General features: G+C 45.4%; 1 protein-coding gene across 3 annotated transcripts in view; it reads right to left on the reverse strand.

Annotated features, from left to right (window-relative positions):
• The window catches only part of EPHB1 (EPH receptor B1), a 438,525-nt gene that overhangs the window by 124,023 nt on the left and 301,640 nt on the right, over nt 1-12,862 (reverse strand). The window contains exons 7-10 of one of the 3 annotated variants that reach the window (XM_064277288.1): nt 5,909-6,071; nt 3,000-3,004; nt 2,261-2,367; nt 1,286-1,338 (exon numbers count right to left, since the gene is read on the reverse strand). In XM_064277288.1, coding sequence (XP_064133358.1) covers nt 1,286-1,338; nt 2,261-2,367; nt 3,000-3,004; nt 5,909-6,071 — 328 coding nt within the window. Of the gene's footprint in view, nt 1-1,273; nt 1,339-2,260; nt 2,370-2,999; nt 3,005-5,908; nt 6,072-12,862 lie in introns of all 3 variants that reach the window. The other 2 variants (XM_010599498.3, XM_023538823.2) reach the window with 2 other exon arrangements.

Here is a 12,862-nt window from a genome sequence, read left to right on the forward strand (position 1 = left end):
TGCTCTGGACCACTGAGGGCAAGTATGAGTGCCTCTGTGCTGTCTCCAGCCCATGCCTCCCTCCCACAATGACTGCCCTGAGCAGCAGCCCAGCTGCAGGGGCTTGGTCATCTACAATCCCTTGGCAGATTCTTTATCTTGGATTGAAAGCCCTCAGAGGATAAAGCTACGTCTACAGAGTGCCCATTGTACAACCCAAGCCAGCACCGGCCGGCCATGCTAGAACATATTTCCCTCATGGGGCACCTGCTGCAGTGAATGTCCGGCATTACTTTCCTGCCTCAGGTAGCCGGAGAGAAAGGCAGAGCTTGGTCTATGAGAATTTCCACATTCGAGTCCATTTTCGCTCTCAGAAGAACCCACTTGAAGGCATGCTTAGTGTGTGTGTATGAGGTCTGCTTTCCATTCTCACAGGTGACAGAGCAGGAATAAAAGAGCTTACATTGCAGCAGGAGGGATTTAGATTAGATGCAGCTTACAGAGGTCTGTGACAGAGCATGACACAAAGTGCTGGGACAGATTTACGAGGGCATCTGTGGAATTCAAACGAAATTCTTTAGAACCTGTCCTGTAAGAATCTAAGCATTCTTGTTCCACTTTCTGGAGGCAGGAGAATGGCCCAGATGACCTAGTGGGACCTTTTTCAAATCCTGCAATGTTGTTACACAGGTGAAAGAACGATTTGGACATAGGACGTTCTCGCACATTGGTTGAGAGAAGTTTTAGTTTAAATTATATATAAGTTTAGAAAAAGACAGGCGCAAGATAACGAGTGGGAAAAACTCTTCAAGGTACTGCTTAAAAGAAAGCACTTGGGAGATACTCCAAAACTTTGGTCTCCTGGGCTCTGCTATCTTTTTAATTCCCTACATTCATGTTCTATGGCTTATCTGTGAATTTGGTTAACATATTCTGCGGCCTCTCAACTGGAAAAGATAAGGCAGGAGATGTTAATAGAGAAGCCTCCATCTTTTCCCACTGAGTCTGATTTCAGGATTCACTGACTTACTAAACCTGCAGTCAGTGTCCTATAAGGGCTTATCAAGGCAGAAGATAATCTGCCTGCCAGGCATCCAACGAGTGTCCACAACCGGCAGACAGGGATGGGGCAGGCAGCCTGCGGACTCTAGGGACCTGCAGAGGGGTGCCGCTCCAGCACTGGAGGCGGGAAGCCAACTTGTCAGGGACCAGGCAGTTTGGCTATGAGGAGCACTGCCTACTTGACTCAGTGGTCTGCTGGGGTCAGGCAGTTAAGTGTCTGCTTGCTACTCACCTCGGCCAGTGCTGTAATGCTGGAGCTTATCGCTGTACACAGCTTCTTTGCTGTAAGCCCGTTTCCTGTGGATACAGAGAAGAGCTCTTTCAGCTGGGGCACACCCACTACTCCGCCCCAGGGACCTCCACCTAGGCCTCATGCCCAGGTGGGGGCTCACGCAAAACTTTCTTCCAGGAATGGGAACCAAGCAACCCTCACTTTAAGGGTTCACTCCGGCTGTGGTCAGTGACCTGGCTGACCACCGCTCACTCTTGCAGGCCGAGAGGCCTGCCACAAGGCAGGGTCTTACAGCATGGCAGGGCTGTGGCCTACAGCAGGGCTGCTGTGGCCCCTGGCACAGTATGGGACCAAGGTGATGAGGATGCCATTGGTGCTTGGCCACACTGCGGAATTGCTCAGGGCTTTGCACAGCAGAATCTGCAAGGCACTGAAGGCAGTAGCAACGGTATTAAACATTTACAAGGCCTGCAGGGCCAGCCCTTCTGCAGAATTTGGAGTCCTCTTTTCCTCCTTGGTTTCCTTCTTCTGCCCGCCTGCCCCTGGCCTTCTGCTGAGGGTCACAGCTCTCTAACCAGAGGGTGGGCCGAGGTAAAGGGTGTGATGCTCAAGTGGTCCAATGCAGTTTTGTAACTGTCACTCTGAAAAGCTTTTTTTGTGAAGAAAAAAAAACCAAACCCAGTGCTGTCGAGTCGATTCCGACTTAATGAGTAATTTTGTGTGAGGGAGGCTAAAATTCTTGGCTAGAATGAGGTTTGAGGATGGATACTATTTACTCATAGTCTTGGCCAGCTCTCACAAAGGATTTTATCCCAAGCAGAGACCAAATAAGTAATCTGGAAAATTCCAGCCTGCCCATGGAGTGAGATGGAGTGACAACGGTGAATCTGGCAGTGTGGCAGCGGATGGTCAGGCCCTGGCAGGGAGGGGCCGTGTGTGGAAGGGGCCTCCTGTGTCCAAGAAGAGCAGGCAGGAGGGGAGGCCTACCTGCTACAAACGATGGAGATGGCCACCAAGGACACGACGAACACGACCCCTGCCGCCGCCGAGCCGGCAATCAGGGGCAGCTGCTCCCTCAGCTCAGACTTGTAATCCTCTAGGTGAGAAAGAGGCATTAACATTCTCCCCGTGTGGCCTTTGCACACAGCTGGTACTCAATGCATGATGCCAAATTTATTACATATGTATACACACACACACAGAGAGAGAGAACAGTTTCTATGCTTTAGTGCTGTAAGCCCAACCAAAAGGAAGAGTAATCTTTAAGACACAAATAAACCAATACAACCACAAAACAAATGACAATGACAACAGTAAAAACAAAACAGCAGTGACAGAGAGAATCTCAGAACTAAGGGTTGGTGACTCCAACCTATACTTCCATGCTTGGAAGGCCTCTCAAAGAGCTGTGGGCCATGCCAAGAATACGTCTAATGGAGGGAAACGAAAACCACTGTTGAAATATCTTCTAAAATACAAAGTTATTGAAATGCAGTATATTCAACAGACTCATTGAGCAGATATTTAAAGGGGATCCACAGCCAGCCAGCACTCTATTAGGTGCTACAGAGAACGAAGAGAAACACCTGAGGAATGGCCCAGCACTCTAAAAGCTCCTTTTCAAGAAGGAAAAGGATCAAGGCTTTGCCAGTGTTAAAACTGTGCTGTTCTATGTGGCAGAGTGAGAAGCCCATGAGTCACAGAGGTTGTCAGAGCTCATCCAAACCCCGGCTTTGCCATGCATAATCTTTGTGATTTGGACAAATTATTCAGTCTCTCTGACTGTCATATTCCCTGTCCATTAAAAAAAATTAAATTATGTAAAGCATTTTTCAGCGTCTGATCTATCATGGATGCCCAAATACTAATTACCTTTTCTTCAATCCATATAAACCGCTTGGCCCAGCCGGCTATTACCACTATGGCTATGGTTATTCTTTCTCTTGGTGTTAAGGGCCCTGGCATATGGAGGCCACACTATTTATGCTCTATTACGATTAAGATTGCCAGATTTAGCAAATAAAAATACAGGACACCCAGGTAAATTTGAATTTCAGATAAACAACGAATAATGTTTTAGTATAAGTATGTCCCAAATATTGCATGGGGCATACTTATAAAGAGAAACCTGTGAGAGCCGGAACATGATAGGACTGACTTGTTTTTCTGGGTCTTGAGAGTTTTTCCACTTTTGACAGGGTGCAGTCTTACCATTTTTCAATTGCTCATTTTTGGGTTTTCCTTCTCTGACAGGTTTCTACCTTACACAGGTTCTGGCTTTTGTAGGTTTTACTATATTAAAACATCATTCATTGTTAACTGAAATTCCAATTTAATTGGTGTCCTGGGTTTTATCTGGTAACCATAACAGCAATACTTCCTAAAATGAGGTCCCTCATGCCCCGCATCAGAATCACCCGAAGCCATCTGTAAAACCTGCCTACTCCTGGGCCCCTCCTCAGATCTCGGGGATCAGAACCTCTGATATGAGCAGCGTGTCTGCAAGCTTACCAAACACTCTGAGTGATTCTTTTGCTCTCCAGTATTGGAGAACTGTCCTTCAACTACATGGAGAGGGAAAGAGATGTCTGAAGACTCTCTAGAAATCAAGTTTAAAGACTGAAGATAGAGTTTCAGTTGCCTTCGGCTGAAAATTTTTGCAGCATATATTTAAAAAATAAATTAATTTGGCAAAAAATGTAAGGGCCCACAGTGAAGAGTGTGCGACGATGTCTTTATGAATCATAAACTTCACAAAGCAATGTGAAACCCGAATGGTTAAAACAAAACAAAACAAAAAAACTGGACAGCTAAGTCAAAGGTCAGCACGCTGTTGCTAAGAACTGCCTGGGACCACAGTGGCTCTGCCCCACTTGGAGGTCACCTGTCCAAAACGTGGGCACTGACCACTGGTCAACTTTCAGACTCACCTTTGTGCTACAGACATGGCCTGCAGCCTCAGTGAGTGTAATTACTACCTACATGTGAACCTCAGTCATTAAGATGAATACTCCCTAATCTGGCCACTTCCCAGAACTCTCTTACATCTATCCTCTCTTGGGTTTACACAGCTTAACTGCCAAATGTAAAAGGAATAGCCTTCTTGGGATGAATTTGTTACTCCTTGATTTGTCTAGCAGAATTGCCAAGAGACCAGTGCTTAGAGCACGTTGTGTTTTCGGCTTTTAATCCTGTATACCTCCTGATGCCAAAGTGCCCATAAATCCAGACGGTAAGTGAGGTGCAAAGAGGGGGCAGAGTCCTCCAGGAGAAGACATCCTGCATTCTTTTCACTAGTAGCATTATTAATTAATCTGCATAAACTGGCTCACCTTCCTATCCCATCTCACCATCCCAAAAATACAAGCAAAATTCAGTTAAAATCAACTCAAAATGGCTTGCAAACTCCAATCCTTCAAGGCTCAGATAGGCACAACATGACAGCAACCAGGTATGAACCACCAGGAAGTGTGGACACCATGCGGGGCAGCTGGCGCTTAGCCCAGTGTAAGGTCCTCACACCATTCTGGTCCCTCTTACACTTTTCATAAAAAGATGGGTATTCTGATTTTGATACGAAATTATCTGATTATCACATTTCTAATTAATTTAAAAATTGTTTAAAAATAGAATGTCAGGTAATATAAAAACTCAGTCCCTATCTAGCACCCAGTCTGAGAGCGCTGGCCTAAAATAAAATGCTGTGTAAGGTCAGAATGTTTTCTATGTAATTTAGCTAGTAAAGGAAAAATTAAAGGCTTTCAACCTAGGGGATTAGGAATAGACTGAATGGCATTTGGAAAACTATCAGGAAACAGTTTATAGACAGATAGACAGGCAGACAGTCAGACAGAGAGGTAGATAGATGGATATATGAACACACAAACTATAGTAAATTGCTAGCTAAAGGGAAGAGTGAGTGAACACAGACAGACACACCTATGCATAATGATAAGACAAAAGGAAAATCAGATTTTCCTAACTATTAAAGGAATGGACTCAAAGGACTGAGGGAGACAGTCATAATAAATAATAAAGCTCAAAAGTAGAAGTATTTTTGGTGACAGACTTTCTGGCCTTGGGAAAAGTGTAGAAACAGTAGCTGCTCTCCTGGAGACACCTGAGCAGGACCTACTTAGCAACCTGTAAAGTTGCTTCAAAGATTCTGAGATCCTGGGTGCATGAGACAGCCACACACCAAATTTTGTCTCTTGGTTTCCTCCCTGGAGACCTAGGCTCATGGAATTAGCCAGTGAGCTCAGATCCCAGGCCCCAAGAATGGAGGGGTAAGGTGAGAGTAAGGGAAACAGTCTGGGTATCTGGACCCTGATACAGAGGGAGAGGGCATGCCCTGAGAATATGTTCGGGTCTTATTGCTATACAAATACATGGACCCCATGTGGTGGCCTTGTGCAGACAGCCCACAAAGGCAAACCCCAGTAGATATTGGGAAAGAGATATGCCAGACCTCGAACAGATGCCACGTATGGCCCTACTGGGAGGCAAAGTCCAAAGAGGGAGTTCTAGTGGAATCTAATTACAAGTGGGCACTTTGGGTGTTAGTGTGGCTTCGCCAGGGCTTCTCCGATGCCCTTGATGCCCTGCCCTGTGCCCCTGCCTATGACTGCTCCTTACCGTCTGTCAGAGTCTGGAAGCACATCTTGCCGCTGAACTTGCCGTAGCCAGCCACAGTGCGGGCGCGCACTTGCACCACGTACACCATGCCCGGCCGCAGGCCATCAATCCGTGCAGTGTTGGTCTGGCTCCTGGCCATGGAGGAGTTGAACTCGTTGTGTTCCTTCAAAAGAGCAGGGGCAGAAGGGATCACTGGCCCACTCCTGAGTGCTGCCCGCCAGCCCACTCTGCACTGGAGCACCCAGGCCTGGTCAATCCTCAGTCCCTGAAGACCTGCCAGAAGTTGTCACAGTCCTAGGCCATCCCTCTTACTGGGGAGAGAGTCTGGTCTAGGTTAAGGGAATGCAGAATGAGCTCTGGTCCATGGGGTGGCTGTGCTCTAAAGAGATGGGTCTGGAGAAATGGCTGAGCTCTCAGGGCCTGGCAGGGGCTCAGAGTCATGTTCTTTGTCCTCATTGTTCAGAGGTAGAATAACACAGCACATGCAACTTTGTGAAATCTTTGCAAAATCTGCCCTCTTCCTGTCTCTCCTTGTCTCCCCTCTGCTGAGCCCTCCTTCTTCTCCTCATTCAAGATGCCCCCGGTCACTCCTCACAATGGCTGTTCTACATCACTTCTCAAGTCCCTTCAAGTCCTCTCTGGCCAATGGCTTTGCTGTCACCCTTCTGAAGATGCTAAGGCTTTTTTGGACTAGCACTGTTGCACCTGCCTTCACCCTTGCCTGCATCTCTCTGGGTGTCAATCTCAGGCTCCCTCTCCGCCAGCATCCAGGGAGGACATGTGCCTTCTCTCTGGAGAGCAAGCCCTGCTTCCTTATCCCTCCCACCTACTCAGGAGGCCAGGCCCACCTCCTGTCTGCCCTACTCTCTCTCTAGCACCTTCTGGCCCGCTCCCTACTGGCCCTGCCATCTGTTCAAGTGTGTCTCTGGTATGCACACATTTTTCTCATTTCTTATCCTCCGACTCTTTCCATCATGAGTGCTCTTAGTGGGTCTCCTACTCTCTTTGCTGCCAATCTTATCAAACATGTGGTTTGTGTTCGGAATTTTATAGCCTCCCATCTTTTCTGCTCTCCCCGTACCAAACTTCTTTTCTAAGACAGTTTCTGACCTTCCCTAAAACTGTTATCAGGCAAAGGCAAAACTCCTAAATATAAGTTTATAGGCTTCATGAAGTCAATTCCAACCCCCTCACCTACCCCCCCCCACCACACCAATCAACTGCCTTGCTGCCTTTCTGGGAACCACACCTCATGCCCACCAGGCCTTTGCTTAGGGTGTTTTCTGAGTCTCAAATGCCTCTCTCCCTCTAGGTTTCTTAAGGCTACATCTTATAAGACCTCCTCTACCAGGATGGCCTCCTTCACCACTTCAGCCCATGGGAATCTCTTCATTGTTGTCCATCATTATGTCTCACCCTCAGCCCCTTCTTGTACACCAGTCTAGTCTATAATCATTTTCATTCATCTTTTCTCTACATAGACTCTGGGTCAGTGCCAAGTGTGCGGAAACAAAAGTTTAGAGTCTGGGCCTGTTCTTGTCTGAACCATGAATCCTATAGAAAAATGGGGGCACCAGCAGAAATCAAGAGCTTATTAGGTCACTGAGAGGGAGGCCCCCAAGTTCCATGTGCAGATCTGGGGTACTGTGATGACTTCTTAGGCACTACGGTTCAAGAAGCACGGTGACACATGAGGGGAAAGCTGGATGACAAGAGGTCTGTAAGCCATATCTCCAGTCAAATGATGGAAGAAACTTGGGGAGGTGAGCCAGGAGAAATAATACAATAAGAAATTGTTGTTAGGTGCTGTCAAGTAGATTCTAACTCATAGCAACCCCATGTGACAGAGTAGAACTTTCCCACAGGGTTTTCCAAGCTGTAATCTTTACAGGGGCAGATCACCAGGTCTTTCTCCCTTTGAGCTGCTGGGTGGATTTGAATCACTAACCTGTCTGTTAGCAGCCGAGCACTTAGTAGTTGCACCACCAGGGCTTCTTGATAAGAAATTACCATTGTCTTAAAATGTGTAAAAGTCTGAGGTGTATTTATTCATCCATTCCTTCAGGGAGACACATTTATGATATACCTAAGACCAAATGGGATGTCAGAAGAGACTCTGAAACTTGCTCTTAAGCATAGAATAGCTTAAGCAAAGGAAGAAATGATGAAGTAAAAGAGCCTAATAGAAGATTTCAAAGAGTGGCTGGAGAAGACAAAGTATTATAATGACATGTGCAAAGACCTGGAGTTAGAAAGCCTAAAGGGCAGTCAGTATTTCTCAAGCTGAAAGAACTGAAGAAAAAACTTAAGCCTCGAGCTGCAATATGGAAGGATTTTATGGGGGAAAAAATTGAACGAAGCAGGAAGTATCCAAAGAAGATAGAAGGAGTACACAGAGTCACTCTGACAAAAAGAACTGGTCCATGTTCAGCCATTTCAGGAGGTAGCATATAATCAAGAACCGATAATATTGAAGGAAGAAGTTCTCGCTGCATTGAAGGCATTGGTGAAAAACAAGGCTCCAGGAACTGATGGAATACCAATTAAGGTGTTCCAGTGAATGGATGTAGTGCTAGAGGTGCTCACTCATCTATGTCAAGAAATTTGGAGGACAGCTGCCTGGCCAAATGACTGGAACAGATCCATATTTGTGGCCATTCCAAAGAAAGGCGACCCAAAAGAAAGTGGAAATTATCGAACAATACCATTAATATCACACACAAGTAAAATTATGCTGAAAATCATTCAAACTCATTCTGAGAGGGAATAGTCACAAATTCAAGCCAGATTCCGAAGTGGATGTGGAATGAGGGATATCATTGCTGATGTCAGATGGATCTTGGCTGAAAGCAGAGAATACCAGAAAGATGTTTATGCAAAGGCATAGTTAGTGGCTGTGGATCATAACAAATTATGGATAACATTGTGGAACACCTAATTGTCCTCATGAGGAAACTGTACTTAGACCAAGAGGCAGTTGTTCAAACAGAACAAGGGCTTAGTTACTCCATGGTTTAAAATCAGGAAAGGTGGCTGTTAGAGTTGTATGCTTTTACCATACTTAATCAATCTGTGTGCTGAACAAATAATCCCAGAAGCTGGACGATATGAAGAAGAACACAACATCAGGACTGGAGGAAGACTCATTAACAACCTGCAGTATGCAGATGACTACAACCTTGCATGCTGAAAGTGAAAAGGACTTGAAGCACTTACTGGTGAAGATCATAGACTTGAACCTTCTGTACGGATTACATCTAAACATAAAGAAAACAAAAATCCTCACAACTGGACCAGTAAGCAACATCATGATAAATGGAAAAAAGATTGACTTTGTCAAGGATTTCATTTTACTTGGATCCATAATCAACACCCATGGAAGCAGCAGGCAAGAAATCAAACGACTTACTGCATTGGATAAATCTGCTGCAAAAGACCTCTTTAAAGTGTTGAAAAAGCAAAGATGTCACTTTGAGGACTAAGGTGTGCCTGACCCAAGCCATGGTATTTTCAATTGCCTCATACGTGTGGGAAAGCTGGGCAATGAATAAGGAAGACTGAAGGATTGACACCTTTGAATTATGGTGTTGGAAAAGAATATTGAATATAGCATGGACTACCAGAAGAATGAACAAATCTGTCTTGGAAGCAGTACAGCTTGGATGCTCCTTGGAAGTGAGGATGGAGAGACTTCTCTCATGTACTTTGGATATGTTATCAGGAAGGACCAGTCCCTGGAAGAGGATATCATGTTTGGTAAACAAGTAGAGGGTCAGCAAAAAAGAGGAAGACCCTCAGTGAGATGGACTGACATGGTAGCTGCAACAATGGGTTCAAGCATAACAAAGGTTGTGAGGATGGTGCAGGACTGGGCAGTGTTTCGTTCTGTTGTACACAGGGCCACTGTGAGTTGGAAACAACTTGATGACACCTAAGAACAACAACACAACCATGTGCTGGACACATGGTGTGAAGGCATGGGGCATGATCTCTCCCCTCTGGGGATGCAACACTTTGTGGGGTGAACTGGAAAATAAACAGATAATGGCAGCAGTGTTGACTGAGTGACTTGGCAGAAGACAGCTGAGGGAAGCACTGCAGAGAGCCACCCAGCCCAGACTAGGGCAGGAGGGCACAGGGAGAGGGTGACATGACTTGGATTATGAAAGGAATCAGCCACATAGATGAGTGAGTGGAGTGAGAACTGAATAAAACATGCAAAAGCAAGGTCTAAAGGGACTCAGGAGGAGGAGAGATAGAGCCAACATGGTGCTATAGACAGAAGCACCACAATGACCCTCGAGAGCAAAGACCCAAAAAACTAAGAAAAACAGATATAATCATCAATCCTGGAACCCTAAGTGTCAAGTGAAGGGATAAAGAACTCAACCAAGCACCGAATGGAATAAGAAACAGAGAACAGAGAACAAGGAGAGTTATGGAGTGCAGGGTTCCTGCCAGATAATGGAGCACAGATTTGCCATCTTGGACTTCAGCCATCAAGAATGGTGGACAGGGATTATGGGAAGGCAACTTCATGGAGCTTCTAACAGGAGACAGAGCACCCAGTAACCAGGAATACATGCTTTTCCACCTCCCCCTTCCCTCTACACAGCCTCCGCCTCTTTCCAATGGGCCAACGGTCACTTGGCTGGAGAGACAGCAGCTCTTGCTGCACAGGTTTGCTCTGCCCCTATGGCCAGCCCCTTCAGTACCATTTTTTTGTGTGTGGTTTTTTCAGCTTTTTTGTTTCTTTCTTTCCCCTCTCTCTCACTTCGTTCCTTTCCTTTCTCCTGTCCAGCTAGCACTATGTGCTGTCTCCAACCCTTCTTGACAGGCTGTGCCATGTTGCTCAGCTACAGAGACCCTGACACATGGCTTCGTAAGTCCATGCCACCCTACCAGCAGGCTCCCTTAGCGCCATTTCTTTTTCCTTCTTTTATTGGTTTCTTATCTCTCTCCCTTTCTTTCCTTTTTCCCACTCACCTAGCCGCAGGTGCCATCTCTGCCCCTTCTTTATGGACTGTGCCACACAGTTCAACTAGAGAGCCACAGCACACAGCCTCCCTGGACCTGCGCCACATTCCTCCTTTGGTGCATTTATTTTTTCTTTTTTGTTGTTGTTATTTCTTCTCTCTCTCCTTCCTTTCGTTTCTCCCACCCACTGAGCCCTGTGTTCCACCTCCCTTCTCAATGAGCTGTGCTACACACTGCTTGGCTAGACAGTCTTTGGCACACAGCCTCCCCAAGTCTGCGCTACCCCCACAGCTGGCCCCCTTAGTGCCGCATTTTTTATTTTTCTTTATCTTTCCCTGTCTCCCTTTTTCTTCTCCTTCCCATATAGGCCCTGTTCTGCCTCTTCCCATTCCTGATGGGCTTTGCTGTGTTGCTTGGTGAGATAGACATCAGCTCGCCCCCACCTCAGTTCCACCCCACCCCCTAACAGCTGGCTCCCTCAGCACCATACTTTTTTTTTTTCTTCTATCTCTTTCCCGTCTTTCCTTTCCTTTCTCCAGCCTGCCTACCCCATGTGCCACCCGTACCCCTTCTTGACAGGCAAAGCTGCACTGCTTGGCTAGAGAGCCACTGGTACACGGCCTTGTCAGGCCTGCCTTGCTCCCACCTGCTGAATTCCATTGCCCTGTCACTTTACTCACTTTTTCTTTTTTAGCCTTCACTTTAAAAAATGTTTTTGCTTCTATTTCTCTCTATTCTTTCTCTCACCCTTTTAGCTCCACATATCACATCCTCTCCCTTCCCTCCTGCCTATCTTCACCATGCATAAGGCACTGCAGCCCTGAATGGCACAGTTGTGGATGATTGAACCCAGCCCTGCACTGCCCTCTAGTCCTGCACTCTCAGCTCCAGTACATGACATGAATGACCCATCCCTACTCCTCCCCCTCCACTGGAGGTGGCCTGCTGCACCACAGCTGAGCAACTGGCCCTGCCCAACTGGAAAAGGTGATAAGAAGTATTGTACTCACAGATAAGCAAGCAACAAAGCACGCCCGGCCCGCCTGCTCAAACATAATCAAATAAAACAAAGAAGCAGGACGAAACAAATCTACAACAATAAATGAAGAAAATAATTCCTGAATGTTCCAAAGAGGGCAGACAATATCAAAAAACATATTAAAAAAAAAAAAAAAAAGGACAAGATGGCTCCAGAAAGTGCCCAAAATAAAACAGATGACCTTCTGGTAGAAGAAAAGGCAGTGGAACTACCTGATAGGGAATTTAAAACTCTAATATTCAGGGCTCTCCAAGAGATGAAGGAAAACAGAGACAAAAATAAAGAAAAAATAGGTGAAATCATGGAAAATACAGACAAAACAATGAAAGAATTTAGGAAAATAATACAGGGCCAAAATGTCAAAATAAATAAACAACTAGAAATCACACAAAAACAGCAATTAGAAATCATAAAGATAAAGAACAAGATTTCAGAAATGGACAGTGAAATAGGTTTTAGGAGCAAATTTGAAAAAAATTGAAGGCAGAATCAGTGAAATTGAAGACAAACCCTTGGATACCACTTCATTTGTGGAAAAATCAGAGAAAAGAATGAAGAAAAATGAAGAAACCCTAAGAACGATGTGGGATACAAACAAAAGCAAAAATTTGCATGTGATTGGAGTTCCAGAACAGAGGGAGAAAATGGAAAACACAGAGAGGATCACTGAAGATTTGCTGACAGAAAGCTTCCCTAATATCAGGCAAAGACACCACACAAAAAAGAAAATTACAGGCCAATATCTCTCATGAATATAGATGCAAAAATTCTCAACAAAATTCTAACTAACAAAATTCAGCATCATATCAAAAAAATAATACATCCCAACCAAGTGGGATTCATACCAGGTATTTTTTTTTTTTTATGCCAGGATGGTTCAATATTAAAAAATCAATCAACGTACTCCTCCACATAAATAAACAAAACAGAAGAATCAC

The sequence above is a fragment of the Loxodonta africana genome, chromosome 26 (assembly GCF_030014295.1).
Source record: "Loxodonta africana isolate mLoxAfr1 chromosome 26, mLoxAfr1.hap2, whole genome shotgun sequence".
Taxonomy (NCBI): domain Eukaryota; kingdom Metazoa; phylum Chordata; class Mammalia; order Proboscidea; family Elephantidae; genus Loxodonta; species Loxodonta africana.